General features: G+C 43.0%; 1 protein-coding gene across 1 annotated transcript in view; it reads left to right on the top strand.

The window, feature by feature from the left end:
* UBE2O (ubiquitin conjugating enzyme E2 O) overlaps nt 1-25,573 on the top strand; it is a 92,826-nt gene that overhangs the window by 46,554 nt on the left and 20,699 nt on the right. The window contains exons 2-9 of the mRNA XM_073310945.2: nt 5,673-5,732; nt 15,934-16,044; nt 17,173-17,270; nt 18,655-18,718; nt 20,881-21,024; nt 21,339-21,448; nt 22,405-22,555; nt 23,638-24,143. Coding sequence (XP_073167046.1) covers nt 5,673-5,732; nt 15,934-16,044; nt 17,173-17,270; nt 18,655-18,718; nt 20,881-21,024; nt 21,339-21,448; nt 22,405-22,555; nt 23,638-24,143 — 1,244 coding nt within the window. The remainder of the gene's footprint in view (nt 1-5,672; nt 5,733-15,933; nt 16,045-17,172; nt 17,271-18,654; nt 18,719-20,880; nt 21,025-21,338; nt 21,449-22,404; nt 22,556-23,637; nt 24,144-25,573) is intronic.

Raw genomic sequence — 25,573 nt, 5'->3', positions numbered from 1 at the left:
TCTCCTGCTGGTAATAGCCCATCCAAAGTGACAACTCTCTACACAATGTGCATGATAATCAAGGTGGGCCATTTCCTGCACAAATCCAGGTTCTCTCACCCCCTCACCCCCTTCCAAAAACCACACACACAAACTCACTCTCCTGCTGGTAATAGCTCATCCAAAGTGACCACTCTCCCTACAATGTGCATGGTAATCAAGGTGGGCCGTGTCCAGCACAAATCCAGGCACACACACACAAACTCACTCTCCTGCTGGCAGTAGCTCATCCAAACTGACCACTCTCCAAGTTTAAATCCAAGTTTAACCAGAACGTCTGGGGGGGGGGGCGGGTAGGAAAAAACAAGGGGAAATAGGCTACCTTGCATAATGACTTAGCCACTCCCAGTCTCTATTTAAGCCTAAATTGATAGTATCCAATTTGCAAATGAATTCCAATTCAGCAGTTTCTCGCTGGAGTCTGGATTTGAAGTTTTTTTGTTTTAAGATAGCAACCTTCATGTCTATTTCCACCTTGATTATCATGCACATTTGTAGGGAGATTTCAGAGTAACAGCCGTGTTAGTCTGTATTCGCAAAAAGAAAAGGAGTACTTGTGGCACCTTTGGATGAGCTATTGCCAGCAGGAGAGTGAGTTTGTGTGTGTTTGTGTCCCCCGGGAAAAAGCGGGGGGTGCGTGAGAGAGCCTGGATTTGTGCTGGACATGGCCCACCTTGATTACCATGCACATTGTAGGGAGAGTGGTCACTTTGGATGAGCTATTACCAGCAGGAGAGTGAGTTTGTGTGTTGGGGGGCGGAGGGGGAGAAAACCTGGATTTGTGCTGGAAATGGCCCAACTTGATGATCACTTTAGATAAGCTATTACCAGCAGGAGAGTGGGGTGGGAGGAGGTATTGTTTCATGGTCTCTGTGTATATATAATGTTTTCTGCAGTTTCCACAGTATGCATCCGATAAAGTGAGCTGTAGCTCATGAAAGCTCATGCTCAAATAAATTGGTTAGTCTCTAAGGTGCCACAAGTACTCCTTTTCTTTTTGCGAATATAGACTAACACGGCTGTTACTCTGAAATCTGTGGAGAAAGTGTCTCATTCTGGTGGTGAAATTCCAAGCATAACCAAAGTACTAGCTTGAAAATTTAGTTATATTCAAAATGTAGACACTTGTTGATTTTAAGCATATGAGTGTGTGTCCTATTTCAGAGAACTCTCTGAGGACTTGTATTGCTGTTTTGTATAAAATAAACACACAGGTTATATTGTTTGAGTACCAACAGAGCTAGTTGTTCAAAAAACAATCTCAATAGCATTTCTGTTAAGGAAAGATTTGCCATTTATGGCTTCAAAATAGATTGCTACTTTACCTGACACAGTTCTTGGCACTTGTGACTATTCTGAATCATCCAAACAAATTGCTCTGCTTTGATCTGTAACATAGAGGGTGGCTGTCTGAGAGGAAATCTCATTAGCTTTAATGAGTTAAGTGGTTAAATCCCCATGTATCACAATGAGAATTTAACCCTTGCATATCCAGAATAGTCTACAAAGACCAGTAGAAAGAAAAGGAGTACTTGTGGCACCTTAGAGACTAACCAATTTATTAGAGCATAGATCACCAGTAGGTACTTTTTTAGAAGTTGTGCATATAGTAACAACTCCGGTTTTAAAACTGGAATAAATTGTTTCATAAATATCAGCTGTTAACTTGCTGCTAAAAGTAAGTGATTAAATGATTTGTATTCCTCCCACCCTATTGTCAGAAAGAAGGACAAAGTGTTATCAGACCTGGAAAGAGATGTTGCAAACTAACATTTCTCTGCTAAAATTAGGATGGTGCCTTTTTGGCTGTGGATTTGCTGCAAAGCTCAAAGTCAGGTATATTACACGATGCTGAGTGCTGTCAATCTGGGACAAAGCATCTGATTAGTGGAAAGACATGGCTGAATGCCACAGCTACTCAAGAATAGCAAAGCCAGGTGCCTATTCAAGGAATTGCGATTTCAGGTTCCTACCGGCATTATCAAGGCATGTGACTTGAATGCAGAAACCTCATCACGGTATTGATTTTCAAAGAGAAATATAGCAAATGAGATGTAGGTTTAAAAGTACTCTAAATATTTTGTTACATAGTTTTAACTGCGGGGCCTGTACTTCAGTTGAAGACAGCATTGGTCTGCTCGGCACAAACAGAGGAGGAGAAGGAGAGGAAACTTGAGTGAGTTGAATATTGGATATTCACGAAAAGGCACCCTATTTTTAATCTTTTTTTCTTTGATTTGGTTTTCTCTGGGATTTGGTAGCCTTCCGTGTAATGGCAGATTTTCTAAATATTATGATAGGATATCGGGTGCTGGAATCTTGCATGCAGATGTAGCACTGTTTTGCTCACTCATCCTGGCAACCAAACCAGGTGAATCTTATTGGCTGCACTAGAGACATATAAAATCGTTGAGTTTTGCTTAGGGCAGAGAGTTTTAGAATCCGGGACAGAGACAGGCTGCAGACAGCACCTCTAGTGCATTGCATTATAGGAAAAAGAAAAGGAGTACTTGTGGCACCTTAGAGACTAACCAATTTATTTGAGCATGAGCTTTCGTGAGCTACCAGCAGGAAAGTGAGTTTGTGTGTGTATGGGGGTGGGGGGGATGTGAGAACCTGGATTTGTGCTGGAAATGGCCCACCTTAATTATGCACATTGTAGGGAGAATGGTCACTTTGGATGAGTTATTACCAGCAGGATAGTGAGTTTGTGTGTGTGGTTTTTGGGAGGGGGGTGAGGGGGTGAGAGAACCTGGATTTGTGCAGGAAATGGCCCAACTTTATTATCATGCACATTGTGTAAAGAGTTGTCACTTTGGAAGGGCTATCACCAGCAGGAGAGTGAATTTGTGTGGGGGGGTGGAGGGTGAGAAAACCTGGATTTGTGCTGGAAATGGCCCACCTGATGATCACTTTAGATAAGCTATTACCAGCAGGACAGTGGGGTGGGAGGAGGTATTTTTTCATATTCTCTGTGTATAAATAAAGTCTGCTGCAGTTTCCATGGCATGCATCTGATGAAGTGAGCTGTAGCTCACGAAAGCTCATGCTCAAATAAATTGGTTAGTCTCTAAGGTGCCACAAGTACTCCTTTTCTTTTTGCGAATACAGACTAACACGGCTGTTACTCTGAAACCTGCATTATAGGAAGGCTCTGAAGATGAGGCTGTTTTTGTTTAAGTTAACAGTGAAGAAAAATCCCAGGAAAGGGTATATATTCAGGCCACTTTGTTCATGAGTTTGTGTGTGTAAACTGTTTGGAGCAGGCTGGGAACAATATTTGTTTACAACTTTTTATTGTAATAAGTTTCTGAAACGTTTAAGTTCAATCACTCTTGCTTGACATAACATCCTGTCACCATTAGGGATCCACCAGACACTATATTTATAACAAAGAAGTGTGATTTAGTAAGTAATGTTTAATTTATGTTATGGTGTTTTTCAACACCAGTGTCATTGCAATTAAATTATTCTAATGCATGTTAAAATATAAGCGTAAATGGTACACTTTGAATAACAGAATAAGTTAATTCTTTAGGATATCAGAGTGCAGTTTATGGCTGAGTATTTATTGGAATGTAAACACTGTAATCACCTGTGGTTTATTGTTAAAATAACTATGTACTTGTAGTACCTTTTCACTGAAGAATTTCTAACCGCTTTACAAAACTTAACCCTCACTACTCCTGAGAGTTTGGGGGAGGAGATGGAGGAAATATCACCAACAGACATAAGAAATTAACATGCTCAAAGATATACAGTGGTAGAGCGTTCTGACTCCCAGTCCCGTTTTAACCATTCAACTCATTATAGTTAATTGTGTGTGTTACTTTATGGGTTTTCAGTAAAATATGACCCTACATAGTAGGATGTTTGGTTCCAGCACTTGCCCTTAGATTACAAGTTTCTGACTAAATCGCTAATCCAAACCTCAGGCTACAGCTTGGATTTCCACCAAATGCCAATGAAGCAGTATTGAATTTTGGGATAGAGATTGATGGGGAAAAGCAGTTCATAGCTTCCAAGGTCAGAAGGGACCATTTGTCTGACCGCCTGTATAATTTAAGCCATAGAACATCCCAAAATAATTCCTTGAGCATATATTTTTAGAAAAACATCCAGTCTTGATTTTAAAGTTGTCCGTGAAAGGGAATCCCCAATAACCCTTGGCAAAAACAACGAGGAATCTGGTGGCACCTTAAAGACTAACAGATTTATTTGGGCATAAGCTTTCATGGGTAAAAAACCCCCACTTCTCCACGAAAGCTTATGCCCAAATATATCTGTTAGTCTTTAAGGACTCTTCATTGTTTTTGTGGATACAGACTAACACGCTACCCCTCTGATACTTGGAACCCTTGGCAAGTTTTTTCCAGTGTTTTGATAGATGATGCAGTGTTAAAAGTTTGTCTTGAAAGTAAGATGCTAATCAGTAGTTCTGTCCTCAATTCTTGTAGATCCCAGAACACTTGTCCAAAAGGGCTGTAATGGTATTTAACACATTTTCAGGGATGAAAATGCTGTACAGACAATAGTTAACATGCCTTTGCAACACCTCTGGAAACTACGTTGGTATTCCCGTGTTTAACTGAGATTGTGATCTGTCTAAGGCTGCATTAGATCATTGGCAGAACTGGGGTTAGAATTCAGAAGTACCTGTCTCTTACTACTACATTTTAGTCCGCCAAACCACGTTGCCTCATCCCCTCCCTGCCTCAGTTCAGTGAGTTCTGATGCCCAAGGCTGTGTGTGAACTATTGCTGAGCATGTAATGGTTGTTCAGCTACTCCATTTGCTGCCACAGTCGCTTTGGAAGTAATTTCTAACTCATTACTGTAAAGTGCTTTGAGAAGTTTGAAGGGGGATATACATGAACAAATCTTAGCCTCTGCTTTTAATGGTGTGTTCTGATACAAGAATTTTGTTTTGCCTGGACGATGGGACTGCTGAGTGAAACAGAAGGCATAAACAATGTCTCGTATATTGTAGATGATAACGTCTTAAAAATTTTTTGCTGCAGGGCTAGAGAATCTCTGCACTTGACTGGTTTTAAGGGGAGTGTGTGCTGTGATGGGAAAGCACAATAACACAAATCACGTCCCTAGCTAGTTAAGATGTGGCTTTCCAAGAGCTGCACAAGATGCTCTTGGCTAAAGGGGATTACCACAGAGTTTTGGGGTATTGTGTGTGATGCTTAACTGGTTAGATGAATAGTACAAGACAAAGGGAAACTAGCCTTTGTGATCCACTTTCACCTGTATCACCACACACACCGCCCTCCACCACAGGATACTGAAATGTGGATTGGCAGAGCCAGGAACTTAGTCAAGATTTCTGTGTCCTATTCCTGGTGTTGCAGCATAATTGATTTGCAGCAAAACTATGGACAGATCACTTAATTGCCATGTTTCAGAGCTACAAAATGGGTATAATGCCTGCCTTGAAAGGTGCTGAGAGGGTTAATCCAGTGCCTATAAAAGCACTTTGCAAGCCTCTGCTGAAATGCTCTATATTCCAGAAGCATGAAGTATTAACAGCTAAATAGACCATTTCACTCACTTTGTCCTAGTTTTTCATCAAATGTCATCTGAGGTCACTAAACCTGGTCTCTTTTTTTTCCTCTTTTCTCCTAGCTGAAGCTTGAGGATCGCTCGGTGGTCCCTCGGGATGTGGTCAGACACATGAGCTCAAATGTAAGTGCTGCTTTTAAAAGATCATGATACTGCTGCATGGATATCTAAGACTGGCCAAAACACCTAAGTTGAAGTCGGACACACCCAGAAAGCATCCAACAGCTTCATTTTTTAGTGTATTAACAGATAGCAAACTATGGTTAGAAATGCAGTATCAGTCATAGTGCGTAACTGGAAGAGATGGAAGCCTCTTGAGTAGGTGAGGCTGATAATCTCACATAATTGGACAAAAAGCTTGCCTATCCTCTGAACTTTAAATTTGAAGGACGAGTCTCCCTGCACCCATAATGGTGAAGCATCCCACATAGTTCATAACGATGGCCATACTGGGTAAGACCAAAGATCCAGCAAGCCCAGTATTCTGTCTCTGGCAGTGGCTTCAGAAGGAATGAACAGAACAGGGCAATTTATCAAGTGATCCATCCTCTGTCGTCCAGTCCCAGCTTCTGGCAGTTGGAGATGTAGGGACAGCTAGGGCATGGGGTTGCGTCCCATCTTGGCTAATAGGCTTTGACAGACCTGTTCTTCATGAACTTATCTAATTCTTTTTTGAACCCCAGTTATACTCTTGGTCTTCACAACTTCCCCTGGCAACAAGTTCCACAGGGTGACTGTGCATTGTGTGAAGAAATACTTCCTTTTGTTTGTTTTAAACCTGCTGTCTGTTATTCTCATCGGGTGACCCCTTAGTTGTTGTGTTATGTAAAAGGGTAAATAATACTTCCTTATGCACTTCCTCCACACTGTTTGTGATTTGATAGACCTCTATCAGATCCCTCCTTAGTCATCTCTTTTCTAAAATGAACGGTTCCAGGCGAGGTCTACACTACACATTTATTTCCATATAGCACGTCACTCGGGTGTGAAAAATCCGAACCCCTGAACGACGTAGTTATACCCACGTTAACCCCCACATGCACAGCACCGTGTTAGTGAGAGAGCTCCTGTCAACATAGCTACCGCCTCTCTGAGGTGGAGTTATTAAGCTGATGAGAGAGCTCTCTTCCATCAGCTTAGAGCGTCTTCATTAGAAGCACTACAGTGGTGCAGCTGCGATGAAGTTTGTAGTGTACACCTGCCCCCAGACTTTTTAATCTCTCCTCATACGGAAGCTGTTCCGTACCCCTAATAGTTTTTGTTGCCCTTCTCTGCACCTGTTCCATTTCTGATTTTTCTTTTTTTGTGATGAGGTGACCAAAACTGCGCGCAGTATTCAAGGTGTGGGCATGCCATGGATTTCTATAGTGGCATTATATTTCTGTCTTATCTATCTCTTTCTTAATGGTTCTTAACATTCTGTTGGCTTTTTTTGACTGCTGCTGCACACTGAGTGGATGTTTTCAGGGAATTATCCACAGTGACTCCAAGATCTTTTTCTTGAGTGATAACAGCTAATGTACACCCCCCCCATCATTTTGTATGTATACTTGGGGAATTGTTTTCCAAAGTGCGTTACTTTATTACTTATCAGCATTGAATTTAACCTGCCATTTTGTTGCCCAGTCACCCAGTTTTGTGAGATCCCTTTGTGACTCTTCAGTCAGCTTTGGACTTAACTATCTTGAGTAATATAGTATTGTCTGCACATTTTTCCATCTCACTTATGAATATGTTGAACAGCACTGGTCCCAGTACAGATCTCTGGGGGAACCCTGCTATTTACCTCTCTCCATTGTGAAAAATTACCATTTATTCCTCCTCTTTTGTTTTCCTATCTTTTAACCAGTTACTGATCCATGAGAGGACCTTCCCTCTTATTCCTATGACTGCTTACTTTGCTTAAGAGCCTTTGGTGATGCACCTTGTCAAAGGCTTTCTGAAAGTCCAGCTACACTATATCCACTGGATCACTCTTGGTCACATGCTTGTTGACTCCTTCAGAGAATTCTGATAGATTGGTGAGGCAATGATTTCCCTTTACAAAGCCATATTGACGTTTCCCCAGCATATTGTGTTTATCTATGTGTCTGATTTTGTTCTTTACTATAGTTTCAACCAATTGGCCTAGTGCTGAAGTTAAGTTTACTAAGCTGTAATTACCAGGATCACCTCTGAAGCCTTTTTTAAAAAATCAGCATTATATTAGCTACCCTCCAGTCATCTGGTACAGAGGCTGATTTAAGTAATAGGTTACCTACCATGGTTAGTAGTTCTGCAATTTCATATTAGAGTTCCTTCAGAACCCTTGGGTGAATACCATCTGGTCCTGGTGACTTATTACTGATTGCTTTATCGCTTTCCTCCAAAACCACCTCTACTGAAGCCTCAGTCTGGGACAGTTCCTCAGATTTGTCACCTAAAAAGAATGGCTCAGGCATGGGGATCTCCCCCATAACCTCTGCAGTGAACACTGATTCAAAGAAATCATGTAGCTTCTCTGCAACAGCCTGGTCTCTCTCAAGTGCTCTCTTAGCACCTTGATCGTCAAGTGGCCGCTTCGACTGTTTGGCAGGTATCCTGCTTCTGCTTTACTTAACAAAAAGGTTGCTGTCCGTTTTTGTGTGCTTGGCTAGTTGCTCTTCAGATTCTTTCTTGGTCTGCCTTATACTTTTACACTTGACTTGCCAGAGTTTAAGGTCCTTTCTATTTTCCTCTCCAGGATTTGATTTCCAATTTTAATGGATGCCTTTTTGCTTCTAACCACCTCTTTTACTCTGTTGTTTAGCCATGGTGGTATTTGTCTGGTCCTCTTGTTTTTGTTTTTTAATTTGCACTATACACTTAGTTTGAGCCTCTGTTTATGGTATTTTTAAATAGTATCCATGCCACTTGCAGGCATTTCACCCTTGTGATTGTTTCTTTACATTTGCGTTTAACTAGCTTTCTCTTTATGTAGTTCCCCTCTTTGAAGTTAAATGCAACCATGGTGGGTTTCTCTGCCATTTTTCCCCCTACAAGGATGTTAAATTTAATTACATTATGGTCACTATTACCAAGCATTTCAGCTCTGTGCACATCTTGGGCCCGATCCGGTGTTTCATTTAGGACTAAATCAAGAACTACCTCTCCCATTGTGGGTTGCAGGACAAGCTGCTCCACGAAGCAATCATTTAATGTGTCTAGAAATTTTATCTCTGCATTCCGTCCTGAGGAGACACATACCCAATCAATATGAGGATAGTTGAAAACCCCCATTATTATTGCATTTTCTGTTTTTGTGGGCTCTTCAATCTTGAGCATTTCATAGTCACTGCTCTGGTCATGTGGTCAGTAATCTATTCCTACTGCTAAACTCTTATTGTTCAAGCATGGAATTTCTATCCATAGAGATTCTATGGTAAAATTTGATTCATTTAAGATTTTGTTCTTTGACTTTAGGCTTTCTTTCACATATGGTGCCACTCCCACACCAGTGCAACCTAGTCTGTCATTCCTATGTGTATTGTACCCTGATATTACCATGTCCCATTGACTATCCTCATTCTACCAAGTTTTCATGATGCCTATTACATCAATTTCCTCATTTAATGCCAGGCACTCTAGTTCACCCATCTTAATATTTAGACTTCTAGCATTTGTATATAAGCACTTGTACATTTTGTCAGTGTTCAGTGGTTTGCCTTCATGTGTGATATTTAAGTGGGACTCTTTTACGCTCACCCATGGGGCGGCGGTGAAGGTGGTGCAGAATGCTTTTTGGAAGCAGCAGTTCGCTCGACACTTTGTCTTTACACCCACCTTGGTATGTGCTGGAGCATTAATTAGAGACTGTGCCATAGGAGCTGACCCAGCATTGGAGCAACATAAGAGCTCCCAATACCATGTTGAGGGTAAGGGGTGTGGCTCTTGCTTCTGGTGTCTGGACTTGAAAGGTTGGTGGGTTTTTTGTTGTGAGTGGGGGATGGGGCAAAGGTGAAGTGGGAGTCCCACACTGTATGAGGTTGGTACCAGAGGCTCTTCCATTTTCCCTGCTCACCTGAAGCTGGGTTGGTTGGCTATCTCATCTGCACATAGTTTCTTGCTTTTAAACCTGTATATATCCTGCCTTTTCACATTCTGGGCACAGAATTCGCGAGCAATGTGCCCGTGGATTTAGCTCAAGTCTTGTCCATCACATGCAACACTCCTGCTGTTTTGCAAGGGAAGACTTGTTTCATTATAAAGTTTAAGTCCATACAGTAGTTCCACATACTGGTTGAATCACCTCTCTAGGTACTGCAACTGAGCCTAGTTAAATTAAAATTCATCCTGTGCCTGGTACCTTTCTACAAGACTAGCAGAGTCCTCATTGGAGACATATTACCATAAAACTCTTTCATGACCCCAGCATTTAGCATGCCCATATACATGTAAAATATTCTCTTTATCCATTGGAAGTAAAATTTCCAAGGTCTAGTGTAGCACTTGCAAAGGAAACAGAGTTTTGTGGTGCAGTTAGCATAACTTCCCATATTCCTGAATGGGAAGAAGTGTCTCTTGAGAGATCTTTCAAAATAGATCTCCAGTGGGTGCTCTCTGTACATCTGACCTCGGAAAACAGGTGTGACAACTCCATGGGCTCTTGAGGCAAGACGTAGCTAAAAGTGTCCAGTATAGCCAATTCAGCAGAATGGAGCTGGTGCTTAAACAGCAGACCACAAGCTTTCCTCTTCCCCAATGTTGTTTTAAGTCCTAGTTGCGATGTTGTAGAATGTTACGGCATTAGCACTCAATCGGAGATGTGTGGATTTGATTGCATGAGGGGAATATCAAGGATGTTCAATATCTGTCCTCAAATGAAGCCATATGATCTCTTTAGGAATTTAGCTAGCCTGGCAGTATTTTGCAGTTGCAAACTCCGTCCCTACTTATTCTGACGTGTATTTTCTCCCAACTTCCTCTCCAATGTCAGACCCACTGGTGGTGCGGTGAGATAGACAGCTGGCCACTAACTTTATCACAAGTGGTATGACCTGTATGTGTAATAAAGGGGCGATTAAGGACGCATTCCAGTACCTGGCAGTAAATGGGCACTGTTGCATTTCATTTTTACTCTGAGGGACACTCACTGACAAGTTTTCCTTTTGTTTACCCTCCGTTGCCTTTCTTTTACTGTCTTCCTAGAAGGTTGAAATGATTTGTTTCTACTGGTATTTCTTCTCTTCTCCCCCTCCCTCCCTTGGCAAATGTTTTCTGTCCTTTCACACTTTCCTTTTTGAATGAGCTGAGGATAATATGCTGTCTCACTTATTTCATGTGTGTGCTAATGTGTGATGTCTTACTGTGCCAGAATTGCTATCTTGCACACTGTCACCTCAGGTGTAGATCTGAGCATTTAACTACCTGCCATCACTCGATCCTTTCCAATATGTGGCTGGTCTTAATTTTTCATTGATGGCATGGTGTGGTTTAAAAAAAATGCAACCAACACAAGTCATTTTCTTCTCTTCCTAGCCTTTCATACGGCTGTGTTTTGGATGGGACGGTGAACTGGACAAATGAAAGCTTCCCCATCCCAAACTTGGGCATTTCTCTGGCATGATATGTGCTGTGGGGACAATGATGGATGCACAGGAATGTTTTCATTGCAACAAAGGGTGCTTGACTCATCTAGCGCTCGGGACTCAATTAAGCTGTGATTGATCGTGTGCTAATGGGCATGGTGCTGGATTTCCAGTTCCATCCATTCATCACTGGCTCATGAGAAATTGATTTTAGAACGGAACAGTGAAATCTTGACTCTCCATTTTCCTGTGACCTTCCCCTTTATCTTGAATAGAATAGAACAGGGCACAGTTCCACCTGACTGAGGCTGACCGTGTGGAGGCTTCGGGGAAATCTATAGTTAAAACCCTGTATTATTGCACAAGACACATGCTGGCTTGGTCTCACTTTGAAAATGAATCACTCGGCCTCATTCTAACCTGGTGGAATGAATCAGCAGGAAAAGTTGTAGCCAGCAGGTTCTGCTCCTCAAGGATTAGTGTCTCTGTAACTGTGCCTTAGTGGGTCACAACTGAGGATGCCAAATTCAGGACAAACTGCTAGAAATAGGACAAACACAACCCAAAACTGGTGGTTATTCTTTTCTAAAGTATACCAAAGCAGCCATAAAAGTAAAGTCCTGTTTCACCACACTGGCTAACAAGAAAACATAAAGGCAGTTTCTTCAGGCATTCCAGTTCTTATATCACCACCAAGAAAACTGGATTCAGGGATGAGTGGTTCTTTACAACCAGTTTCAGCAGGCTCTTCTGATCCCAAAGCACCAGCCACACACCCAGGTCAATATATAACTTCGCTCTTACCCAAAAATAATGCTGGTGCCAATCCTTTAGTATCTAAAATCTAAAGGTTTATTCATAAAAAGAAAGAGAGGCTACAGTTGAAATTGGTTAAAGGAATCAATTACATATAGTAATGGCAAAGTTCTTGGTTCAGGCTTGTAGCAGTGATGGAATAAACTGCTGGCTTAAGTCAAGTCTCTGGAATACATCCACCACTTGGATGGGTCATTCAGTCCTTTGTTCAGAGCTTCAGTTTGTAGCAAAGTTCCTCCAGAGGTAAGAAGCAGGATTGAAGACAAAATGGAGGGGTTTCCAGGGCCTTTTATAGCTTTTGCAATGTGGAGGGCAAGCCATTGTTCTCACTGTGGGAAAATTACAGCAACAAGATGGAGTTTGGGTCACATGGGCAAGTCCTATGTCCATCATTTTGCCTGGTCACAGTAGGAAATTCCATTAAGTGTAGATGGGCATCTCCCATGGTCCATTGTCAGTTAAATGTTCTTTTGATGGGCCACTCCATTTGAATAGTCCCTCCAAGATGTACTGGCTAGCTACCTTGTGGCATTACCCCAAGAGCAAACAGTTGAAATCCAAGTATAAAGCCAATACTTATAACTTCAAATACAAAAACGATACATGCGTACAGATAGCATAATCATGACTAGCAAATCATAACCTTATCATAGACACCTCACTTGACAATCTTTGTACAATATTTGCTGCAGATATAGAACAGTGTTTGCAACAATGATCTATATGGTCATATTTTAATCAGATAACGTCACAGTCTCGTAATAAAATAAGTTAAGAACATCCAAGTAATTGGAGGGGAGGCACTGAGGAAGGGTGGCACAGATGGGGTGTCCTGGGGTGTAACCCCTGCATGTTCTCCAAAGTCACTCTCTCTCCCATACAATCACTTAGAGCCCTGCTTCTGAGCACCTGTCCAAGGGGAGGGACAAGCTGAACTAAGCCACACAGTGATTTAAAACGAGATCTGTAGATGACAGAATATGAAGGTTCCGAAGTGGGCCACCTTCAAATCTCTTATCTGCTAAAGCAAGGGGGCTTGCCCAGTTGGAGACTTGGGGTCTCATAACCCTAGGCCAGTGTGGACTGGAAGCGCTATGGGGGATGCATATTCACTTTAGATTAGCAGGAGCTTCCTGCTGACTGACCCAAGAACCATGACTGACTCCGAAAGGAGTCTCCACCAGAGAGGGGCTAGGGAAGAGGGGAATGGAAAACTGGAGCAGATAGGTGTAATAAAGTGGGAAGCTAGGGGAACCTCCCTGCTTGTCCTTGGCTGGAATTGTGTATGGAGAAATTCCAATTGAAAATACAAATTAAAAATTGAACAACTTGTTTTGAAGACACTTGTTTCTGTAATTTCTCTGCATCCAATGCAGCAGCAGCTTTTTGCCTCATCTCAGCAGAGCCGAGCAATAAGGTTGAGCCTACCTCTGTAACAAGCTCAGCACAAGACGGCTGCTAAGCAATCTCCACGCTTCATCTGCTGATCCTCTGTTCTTTCAATAGCAGTGTTAGTCATGAGACCCCTGGAAATAGGCAGGGAGCAGAGGCAGGGGACTAGGGCACATAGCCAGACACTGGCAGGCTTGCTGTATAATGCAGAGTCCCTGCTCTATACCACAGAGGCTCTTTCCTGTTCAGTATTTTAATGTGATGTGCCTTGGAAAGCTTTGGTCAGTGAGTGGGAAACGGACATGGTATGAGACAGACTAAACCAGCAGAGAATTCTCTGAACTACTTATGACGTGATTATTTTTTGGTGAGTGGCAGATAAATGCAAGTGCAGTGAAGGCATTTCTATGTCACCTATTGATAAGATGTTGAGTGTACTATTGTGCCTTTTCCATTAGAAATGAAGAACGGGGGAGGGGGACCCCGAGATCATTTGGTAGAAATTGCAGCCTCTAGAACATAATGCTTTGTTGGCTCCTAGAACTCTCCTAGCACTCACTGTCTGATGCACAGAAATCATATCTCCTGAGATGAGTGAAATTCTGAAATGTTCATCATAAACCAACATTTTCAGGTTCTTTTACCTGGAATTACAAAGTAAAAACTAGAAATAAAAGTATTAAATGATAAGGAACAATATCATGGGGTTTATCAAATCTAAGACCATTCTGGGGCAGACCAGAGGCAAGTAGTCGCATGCAAAGTAATGAGCCACTGCAGTTGACTTCCTAAAGGTGAGACTTGCTGTCCAGGTCTTGTTTGTCCTGTGGCTTGAAGTAAGCTAGCAGCTGCTGTCTGGGAAAATAGTTGAGCACGGCTCTGGCAAAGCTATGCTTAATCTTTGAATGCAGTTGTTGACAGCAGGGTTTCCCTGTCTATGGTAGTCAGGGTTTTTTGTTTCAGAGCTGTGCTATTCCAATCAAACTACAGAGCCCTACATTACTGAGTAATGCTGGCACCATTATGCTAGGGAGAAGAGCAGAGATGTGCTGTTGCCAACACACATTATAGGGGTGGGGGTAAATGAGCTTCCCTCTCTTGATCCCCCTCCTCTTGGCTGTCTGGAGGAGAACAGATGAATGATTTCTCTCCCTGCATCTCACTGCCTCAAGCCCTGTATTCTGCCTAGGAAGGATGAAGGGAATCCAGACAGCTCTGGTTCATTTGCTGAGCAATCTATTCAGATATTATCCTGGACAGTCCCCGTCTGTATTTGTGAAGTTCCTTCCTATGACTGGCTGTCCCTGAGACCAGGCAGAGTGAATTGAGCACCAAAAAACGTGTGGATTTTTAAAAAGCTGCATGTGGCTCTAGATGCAGGGCTTGAGTAAATAAATCTGTTAGAAAGGACAGAATGTTTATGTGGAATGAGCTAGCTCATTCAGTACTTGTACAGTGTCAGCTCTTCAAAGTGTGCGTTCTCTTATTTCCATTAATAGTAGACCTTGATGTTTGAGATCAGGACAGCTACTGAAGCCAATGAGAGCAATGCATTCTCCACACCATCCCTTAGTCCGGTTTTGTAATGGACTATGGTCATGAACATATAAAACTATTGATTGTGTCAGGAGGGCAGAGTAGCTGCCAGAGTCTGCTACCAGAATGTTTGGGTTAGCTTCTCTTCCTTGGAGAGCTAAACCGTATGTGTGTGTTTGTGAAATGTGTACGTGTTACTGTAGAACCCTTTCTAAAGGCTCACGTCTAAAGCTCAGCTTTTTTTAACTGAAGATTTGATCATTGGTCCCCACTAAAAAGTGAGCGACGGTAGATGATGTTTTTTGTTTGGACCAACAAGTAAGTTGTTCGGCTTGAAATCTTGTGACTTAATACATTTGGTCCAGTGAAAGATGCCAGCTTCTCTACTGCACTGGCTGCCAGCTGTAGGGTGAAGACAAATAAGTAAAGTGTGTTGAATAGGAAACTCTCAGAGTAAAAAGGCAACAAACTGTTTTATAGCTTCTTGGCATCTGGCACTCATGCTCTGCCCTCTGTTTGGAGCTTTACCTGTGGGAGGAAATCCTGTGGAGTCGTAGTGAATTGTTCCGTTGAGCGTGACAGTAACAGGACACCATTTATCTGGGAGCCAAGCTACAGGGGACTCAAGTGCTAAACTGGTGAACAAGCAGCAGCTGTTTTACGTTGCCAGCTGAACAAGCTGTCTCCTTACACAAGCAGAGGCAGGAATTCATAGGTTGCTGCAGCAACAGCCAGTTAAAATTATCACTGGGAAGAAGGGGTTTTTTAACCTAACACACACACCCCCCGCACTCAATCCTTGACTTCAGACTGCTTTACATTTCTGGGTGCAGTGATCCCTCCAGAACAGGGTTATTGGGGGAAGTTTGCACTGCTTCTGTCAGTGCTGTCTGCTCTGAGGATAAATAGAGGGTTTCACCCATCCAGGGCTGTCAGTTCTGCACCTTTCACCTGCGTGCAGTTGACCTATCACTTGAGAATTTTCCCTGGTTACTGACCCTTTTCCCCCACCCCCTCTCTCTTTGCATTTTCAGGACAGCCAGTGCGGGACTGTAATCGATGTAAACATAGAGTGTGCTGTGAAACTGGTAGGAACCAACTGTATCCTCTATCCTGTCAACAGCAAAGACCTACAGCATATCTGGGTGAGAACACAGCCACAATCCTTCTCCTCTCCTCCCAGGGGAGCTAGGGGTTTGGTACCTCGCAGGGATGGTGGTGTACCCCAGGCAAGCAGCGCCCCTTGCAAGATGGACACTTCAGTGTTTTGTTGTACACCTGTGACTTGGCTTTATTCTAAATCTACCAGAAATGTCCTTACTGCCGGAGGAAAGTGTAGCATCCAACCCCTTCCCTCCTGTGTTTCTGATCATACTGCTAGATCCCATTAGACTGAGAAGACTGTCAGTATCAAATGGTCTGAGACGCTTCTGCGTTGTGATTAGCTGATGGGATCACCTGACCCTGGCAGTCCCATGACAATGACACAGTCCTAAGCTGCAACACATAGTTACTATATCAACAGGTTACAGAAATGTTTAAAAGAGCAAATCTTTTTTTTTGGTCCGGCTGAAGCAGACTGAGGCATACCTGGTTTTGAGTGGGTGGGTGATTGCAAAACGATAAATTGAAGGCGAAGATTTTCCCTGTTTGTTTCCTTCACTGAGTTGAGAAAATAGACTGGAAACAAGCGTCTTTCCCTCCTTTCCCCCACCCCTCCATAAATGGCTGTAGTGTGAAGCCTTTCTAAAGTGATGAGGAATGTTGCAACCATTCTGCAGAGATATGTATTTGTGGGTGGCAGCTACAGGGAGGTTTTCCTGCAAAAGGACATAAGCGTCTCTTCTAGGGTTGGAATAACTGCCCATGAAGGTGAAACTGATCATACTCTGCACTGCTTTACCCAATGTATGCAGGTGCTGCACAAGATTTCCTTTGCACAGCTCTGGCCAGTCCACCTTATAAATAATGTGCAAAGCAATTTACAGATAGATTAAGACCGTTTTCTCTGTTTACGGTCTAAGAAAAAGTCAAGAAAGAGACCAAGCTGTTTTCATTACCTAGAGAATGTAGGTATCGATCGGGCCAATTTTTGCATGCAAAGCATGCACTTCTACAGTATATCTCAATTCCAACTTGCAGCAGCCCTGCTGTTTCAGTCCTGGGCCGTTTTGAGCAGAAGAGATTGCTGGGCAGTCTGCATTGTGTATTGTTTACGTGATATTTCAAGGAATTAGGTTGCATTTTACAGTTTGTTTTTGTTTTTTCCTTAGCCATTTATGTACGGCGACTACATAGCCTTTGACTGTTGGCTAGGGAAGGTCTATGACTTAAAGAACCAAGTCATCCTGAAGCTCTCCAATGGAGCCAGGTACGTTTCTGAAACAGAACATCCCCTTTACCTTTGGGCGTGGTAACTGTAGTCTCTTTTAAAAGTACTCTAAGCATACGTGGCATCTCACTCGTGCAGCCATTACTCTGGTGACAGCAGGTCTTGTGCTCACATTATTTTCAGCCACAGGTGATAACGCATTTTGGGCAAGAAGGGGTGTAAAAGTATATATTGGATAGCTGGCAGCTCTGTTACCCCTTAGACGAAGCAAAGCTAATCCCTGACAGTATGATTATGATCCAGAAATCACATAGTCCAGAAGAGGTTTGCGAGGTTGGTAGCTAAAAAAAAACCTCTTTTAAACTGAGCACATTTTGACATTTGAGTCTTTGAGAGACAATAAACAGAGAACCCCGCAGCCCCAATTTTGAGCCTCTTTTTCAGAGGAAAAGCAAATCATTCTGGAGATATTACAGATCACGTGATCTGTAATAAGCACCATCTTTTGCATAGCGTCTTGCTGTCAGTGAATTATTGGAAATGCCACCTTAGGTCTCATTTCAGAAAAGAGGTATGCCAAAACATTTGTTAGCTTTCTGGAGCCTGGGTTCCAGCACTGCTCTGAAACAGCTGTGAGTTATGAGTGTTCAGGTTACTAGTAGGCAAAAGACCTCCACCCAACAGCCCACTTCCCTCATAGATTTCATGTGCTCAGTTATGCTTTTTAAACTGGAGTAGTGTTTACCGAGTTCTTATCTAAAACCAGGGGATTTGCTTTACCCTGGAAAGGACCAGCAGTGTGCTGCAAACACACACATAGGTATTTCATAGAGTTTAAATCCAGAAAGGGACCTTTAGATAATCTAGTCCAGCGGTAGGCAACCTTTCAGAAGCGGTGTGCTGAGTCTTCATTTATTCACTCTAATTTAAGGGTTCGCGTGCCAGTAATACATTTTAATGTTTTTAGAAGGTCTCTTTCTATACGTCTATAGAACCTAAACTATTGTTGTATGTAAAGTAAAGAAGGTTTTTAATGTTTAAGAAGCTTCATTTAAAATTAAAATGCAGAGCCCCCCGGACTGGTGGCCAGGACCTGGGCAGTGTGAGTGCCACTGAAAAATCAGCTCACATGCCACCTTTGGCACACATGCCAAAGGTTGCCTACCCCGATCTAGTCTGAACTTCTGTACAACACAAGTCATTAACTTTCACCCAGATACCCTTATGTTAAACTCAAAGACTTCAGTTAAACATTCTAAACTGTGAGCCACAGGCAGAGGACGGGAAAAACCAAGATGCCACCAATTCCTGAGGCTCCTGCAGTGGCAGAGATGCCCAGATGATAGATCTATGTGGTGCTGTTGAGGTGGCTGACCTCACCATTGCATGGTCTGTCTCCCAGCTCTTCTCTTTGTTTTTCCAGGTGTTCTATGAGCACAGAAGATGGAGCAAAGCTCTATGATGTCTGCCCTCATGTCAGTGACTCAGTAAGTTTCTGGTCCTCTGCAGAATTTCTTTTAGAATCCGCCCAGAACTGGTCTTTTTTTTTTTTTTAATATAGGTTTCTGCAGGAAGAAAATGTGGCTTTGCCCAATAACTTGTATTTGCCCTACAACTTAAATAGCACGTTGCTGAAAATGTTTTGCTAGATTATTTTTTTTCACATGGAGGGAGCACTTGAGGAGGACACCAATTTAAAAGCACATTACCGTCTGTTAGTAGTCATACTTGTTAGTATTACAAGTAGCATGTGACAAGTATCAGGGGGTAGCTGTGTTAGTCTGTATCCACAAAAACAACGAGGAGTCCAGTGGCACTTTAAAGACTAACCGATTTATTTGGGCATAAGCTTTTGTGGACAAAAAACCCACTTCAGATGCATGGAGTAAAAAAAAAAAAAAGCAGCATGTGAGATCACTAACTGAAAGAAGCTAGTGGACAATACCTTTTCAAGGGTCTTACACAAAGTACAGGTGGTTTCACTGATCCTTGTTATAGTCACCCTGCTTGAAAAGACACTAATGAACATCAACAGAGGATGGAAGAACCCTTCTAAAAATGTTTGATGGAATAACAAAAAAGCATGCCATTTTAAGGGTGCTCTGTCAGAAATCAGAATGTTTCAAAATTAATTTTTAATAATAAAATTGATGGTATGCCTCTCTAATCCTGACCTGCATCAGCTTTTGCTATTTTAGTGGACACTGCTATTCTTGTCCCAGACTGTGCACTCTGGAGAGTTGTCTACTAATAACCAGGCTGAGAACACAAAATCTACTGTGTGATAGATTTAAACCTTCAGAAGTAATTGGCTTTTCCTCTTAGATCCTGTCATTCAATACTATTCTAAAGTTTCTTTATTGATGGGTATGGCTGTAGGAATTGCCTACAGTGTAAAGGCTCTTTATTTTGTTGATACAGTTGGCCTCATTCTATGGAAATTCTGCCAGCATCCTAGAATTAGGCAAAATCCTAGTGATCTGCCACCAGATTCCTTAAAGAATGTGATGTCTCCGCTGACGATCAAGTGATGTCAGTTTAATGTGGTGTCTTTTCCTGCAGGATTTCATTGTCCATGGATTGAGGAGAGTCTCAATCTAATTGCTGTCCAATATCTCTAACATCTGATCCCAAAGTGTAAATTGCTTCTCAATGCAGAACAAGTTCAGCCTCTTTACTGTATCGTGGCCTACATTTTTCAGAGGTGACTGGTGATTTTGGGTGCCCGACTTGAGATGCCCTTTAAAGGGGCAGGATTTCCAGAGCGTGGCTTTTTGTACTTTCTTAGAATTAGGTCTCTGAAGTTCAAGGTGTGTCCAGCTGAGGCATTCAATCACAAGTCGCTTTTGAAAACGTCTCTCCTTTTGTTCTTTCTCATTACCGTTAAGTTAGTGCTCAGTATTCCTATGTGTATTCTTGGCACTTATGATTTATATCCTACAGCACTAATCTTATGTACCCTTGACAAATTGCAAGATTTTAAATGATGATCAGTAGAAAAATTTGAACACATGAATCAGATTGCTATCTAAACCCCTGAGCCATGCCTCGTCCCCAGCTCGGTGTCACCCCAATTGTCATGAACAAAAGTTGCCCAGAAGGTAAATGGTTAGTTCCTAGAGCTTTATTTACAAAAATATGTGAGTATTAGGTAAATCTGCCTAACAGGGCCTTCAGGTACATGTGCAATATTACTCCCATTTTGCAACTGGGGAAGCAGGGGAAGAGAAGTTCAGTGGCTTGACAGAAGCCATTAATGTCCTTGTGAGAGCAGGTATAAGAAATCAGGGGTTCCTGTTGTCCACCCCGGTGCTTAGACCACACTATTTGTTACTAAAAACATTTGCATGAAATCAAGATAATTGTTCTTTGCGATTACCTCTGCCTCTTCCCCACTAAATTGAAATCCCTTGTTTGTGAATGTGTGATATTCAGTGTGTTGCTATAGAAACTGATGTGATGACTTCAGCAAAGGAATGATGCATAGAAGCAAGGGAACTTGCAAACAGGTCTCTTCGCTTAAAGATATCCTTAGTGATCAAGAACGAGGGAAGAGAAATGCAGAAATCCCATGTCATCACAACAGAATGTTTTCAGGCATTAGCTGCTCTCTGACGCACAGTACCCTTATGCTGCCGTTTTCTTTCAGGGCCTTTTCTTTGATGACTCATACGGCTTTTATCCTGGGCAAGTCCTCATTGGTCCCTCAAAAGTCTTCTCCAGTGTGCAGTGGCTTTCAGGTGTGAAGCCTGTCTTGAGCACAAAGAGCAAGTTCAGAGTGGTGGTGGAAGAGGTTAGTGAGCAGACACGTGGCTACTTACTATGGGAACAGGGACAATCTTCCTGAAAGAACTGGAACCCCCTGAGACAGTTGTTGTATTTGAGCACTATAGAAGCATGATGAATGCAATTAACTCTTAACCAGTGCGGAAGCACAATTAGAAGCAGACCATGGCTGTTTTTCTTAAAAATCCAGGGGCTAGGTCCAGCCATCTAGAAGTGAAAACCATTTTCCATGTTGAGAATCCATAAGCTTTGGAATCTGATTCAGTAAAGTTCCCAGAAAAAGTGATGTTCTCCTTCCCCTTCCTCTCCTTCATTTTTCAGGTACAAGTGGTGGAACTAAAGGTTACTTGGATCACTAAAAGTTTCTGTCCTGGAGGTACTGACAGTGTAAGTCCCCCACCTTCGGTAATCACGCAGGAGAACTTGTCCAGGTGAGATCTGCTTAAAGTACCCATGTTCCCCACCATCCTAAGATGCCAGGGCAGTCAGTGGATAACATGCCCTTCTTCCAGCAAATAGACATAAGAAATCCAACTTTGTCATCAGCACCCTACGTAGGGAGCTTTACTCCAGCCATTTCCTGTCTCCCAGCCTCAGGGAGCATCATCTAACTGGCTAGTGGAGGTTTTTAATTTAATGGTAGAAAGGCTGGCGTCACATGCTCTCCTCCAGTAGAAGTGCTCCCCAGCTGAACAGCAGGGAGAAAGCATCCAAATTCCTCTTCCCCTTCTGTCCCTCATTTAGCTGCAGTGGACTGAACCTTTGAATCCTACAGCTCCAAGCTCTATTTCAGAAGTGGGAGGGGAAGGCAGCTAACATTGCTTGGCCAGCCAAGGAGCAGTGCCAATGTTGCAGAGCATCTGATGCCCCTTGCAGGCCACAGGGTATGCATATTAGCCATAAGGTACTCTGTTGAAGTGAGGAAAGAGGGTAGGTGAGTTTTGGAACTCTGTAGGAGAACAGAGCCGTGCAATCCCATCTGAAGGTAGCTTCAGGAGCAGGAGTTCTCAGCCTATGGAAAGAAAAAGCAAAATTTTTAATTCTCTCTGGGAGGTTGACAAGAGTAACTAGGCCTTGTATGCGGAGGAGGTGGCTACTCTTCTCCTCCCAGTTCCCAGGTGGCCTGGAAATACTCTATAGCTCTTCCCTTACATCTCTGTGTGTGTATGAGAGAGACTAACCTAAAGAATTCTAGTCTCCTGGGAAATGTTAGTTGTAATGCAAAATTGGTCCCATTTTAATTAGTGCCACCCACATGGATCTCACATACATCAGCGTATGTACCCGCTAACTATGTGGAGGTACTACTTATCGCTAGGGTGTTCATTATCTCTTGCTCTGAGGCTGACTGGGGAGGTGACGGTTTTCATCTTCTCACTCTTAACAGAGTAAAGCGTCTGGGGTGCTTCGACCATGCACAGAGGCAGCTCGGGGAAAGATGCCTCTACGTATTTCCTGCCAAAGTGGAACCTGCAAAAATCACTTGTGAATGCCCAGAGAGAAACTGTGTTCTGGGGGAAGGATCAGTCGCCAAGAAGGTGTGTTCCTAGGAAAGTGATGGGCTAGCTTAGCTGGGAGTGTGAGAGGTGGGCACTTGGACGACTTGTATTCCCAACACATCTGCTTGAGTGGTTGGGATTCATGTAGGCTGAATTTTAAATGCTCCTTTTAAAACCTAAATCTTCCCATAAAAGTCATATGTTATACGAAATGTGACCCAGTAAAGTGTAACGGCTTGTTAGTGCTCACAGTCATGTCACCTTGTGCAATGATCCTGTCGCATAGAGCTGAGCAGGTTTTGGGCTGGATCAGTTACTTGGATGAGGCTCTCTGGGAATGCCTACATGGTGCAGGAAGTGGGGTTAGCCATACAGTTGGTGGCATTCTTTTCTCTGCATCACTGCAGAGCCAGTGCCATAGCAAAGTGCCAGCGGACAACTGTGGTGTTAGAGGTTCCATCTTTTCAGCATAATAATGAAGTCCTGACCACTTGGGCCATTAAAGAACCCCTATTTTTGCATAACTGTAGGGATGTTAAACTTGGTTTCCTAGCAGAGTCTTACTCTGTTCACTTAAATTTCCAGTACAGTAACACATTGGGAAAAGCATTCATTTCCTGTGCTGAACTGTCTTGTGTTGGCAAACAACTAAGTGCCATGTACCACCCAAGGGCAGCTGCATTTCAGCGACAAGGAGATGAGCCGCCTGTGTAGCTTTGTACATTCCATTTAGTTAATTTTGTAAAGAGGATCTTTCATAATAAAAGGCACTATATAAACTGAATATAGTTTTATTAAAGAGCCCTCGGACCTGGATTTTCCACCTGGACTCTTGCACAGTCATGCCAAAAGTTAATTACACAGTGGCCTAGCCAACATCCCCTGCTCTTTGTAAAACCATTTATATTCTCCCTGGCTGCTGCCTGTGCTAGCATGGTAACTCCATGAGCAATAGCTCATTGCTTTCTAAAATGCTCTGAGATAGGTGGAGTGTGAAAAGGGCCAAAGAGGGTCACATTCTAGTCAGTACATCGTCCCTCCTATTGGCCATGTAACGTGTTTGCTGTGTGTCCAGGCACCCAGACTCCTGTTTATTTACTGGCCAGCATTGCTCTCTCTAGGTGAGGAGATTGCTGAAAAAGCAGATCGTGAAGATCATGTCATGCACCCCAGATTCTCAGGGTACCAATGAACCGCCCGATGGAGAGTCTATTGCAGCTGCTGACCAAAAATCGGAAGAACTTAAAACCAGATCCAAATGTGAACTAGGGGACTCTGCCAATGGCACACTACACCTGGGAGAGTTAAAGGAGGAGCAGCCTGAAGAAATGGGAAAGGAGACTTCCTGCGCAGCAGCTGGGCGACAGCAGCAGCCACCTTTCCTGCTGAAAGACAATGGGTCACCTGACTACAGGCTCCAGTCAATGGAACAAGATGCTGATGATGAGGCAGCCGATGACACAGATGACACCAGCTCTGTGACCTCTTCGGCGAGCTCCACTGCCTCTTCCCAGAGTGGCAGTGGCATAGGGCGCAAGAAGAGCATTCCCCTCTCTATCAAAAACTTGAAGCGGAAGCATAAGAAGAAGAAGACTAAGATCTCCAGGGAGTTTAAACCAGGAGACAGGTAGGTTCAGATTTCCATCCCCAGTCAATCACCTTGCTAAACCTTCCCTTCTCTGAATTCTCAAATGCAAACCCAAGTTCGGGTAAGCACGGAGATCAGGCTGAGTGTCCTTTTGCATGTCACCTGAGAGCATGGCTCTGGAATAACGAACATCTGTTACCTTATAAGGGCTAAGGGCCCTTTGTGAAATGTGTTTGGTTTCAGTCCCCCTGCTGATGGAAAGGTGTCCACATCACATTAAATCGATATGGTCAGATTCCAGTAGTACCTAGAGGCCCCAACATGAGCGCAGGCCCCCGTGGTACCTGCTGCTCTGTGTGCAGAGAGGAAGAGGTGATACGGTTCCAAAGAGCTTTGTCTAAGTACAACATTAAATGATGCCCTTGTTGGCAGTTCAGCAAGGAGGGATGGAGATGGAGACTGAACTCTGTCCAGTCACTCTTAAATGATCCCTCTAGAACAGCACTGAGGTACGTTGTCACGTACTATACCTGTGCCGCAGTCTCAGGACTGTTGAATTAGCATCTTTCACTAGTACCAAATTCATATAAAAATTTAAAAAACCACAGCACAAGAGCACTGGGGAAATAAGTCTGTCAGCATCCAGGGATTTAGCATAACCCATGCTTCAGGTGCCCCTTTATGGCAGTAAGTGTAGATACTTAGATGAGAATCTTTTCAGAGAGGAGTAAGTGAGGATGAGGGAGATCTGGTAGCACAGAAGTAATGTGGGAAACAGTATACTTCAGTCACTGTTCATTCGATTATCTCCATTTGCTTCAGTATAAGTGGAGCACTGTTGCTCTGGAATACTTTCCCAAAGGCTGGGAGAAACGTCCAAAAGCATTGGAGCTCAGGGGAGCAGTGTTAAAGTGGGCAAGATGAAAGGCACCAAAAAGGAGTAGGATTTTGTGGAAACAGCATCAATAAGTATGTAGCCTCTATTTCCCTCACACACACAACTTCTATCTTTCTAATGCAATTGAAGGGGGTCCCAGATGGGCAGCTTTGATAGCTGATTGCAGTTGACATGAAGAAGGCAGTGGACAGGGACCTGTTTTTACCTAAGCTGAGGACAGATGGCTCCATTGCCAGGCAAACATATAGAACATAGTCCCTAAGGCTCTTTGAAGACATGACATCGAGAGTGTAAAAAGTTACTTTTTGTAGCGCATGAAACCCCAGATGGCACTTAAAGGGGTTATATGGCAGCTGGTCGTTAACCACCATGAAATGCCCTGGGTGCCTATTGCTTGAATAAGCAGACAGAAAACTGATGAGACTTTGTAGGCACAACAGCTGAAATACTGTTGGAAAGAGTGAAGTGAACGGAACGTACCAATTGAATTGGCTCGATGCAGCTGGAAGTACCAGATCTGATGGGTCAGCCACATGGGTGCCTCTAACTAACTGCATGAAAGCAATGCAGC

The sequence above is a fragment of the Lepidochelys kempii genome, chromosome 14 (assembly GCF_965140285.1).
Source record: "Lepidochelys kempii isolate rLepKem1 chromosome 14, rLepKem1.hap1, whole genome shotgun sequence".
In the NCBI taxonomy this organism is placed as follows: Eukaryota; Metazoa; Chordata; order Testudines; family Cheloniidae; genus Lepidochelys; species Lepidochelys kempii.
This window is presented reverse-complemented; position numbering and strand designations above follow the sequence as displayed.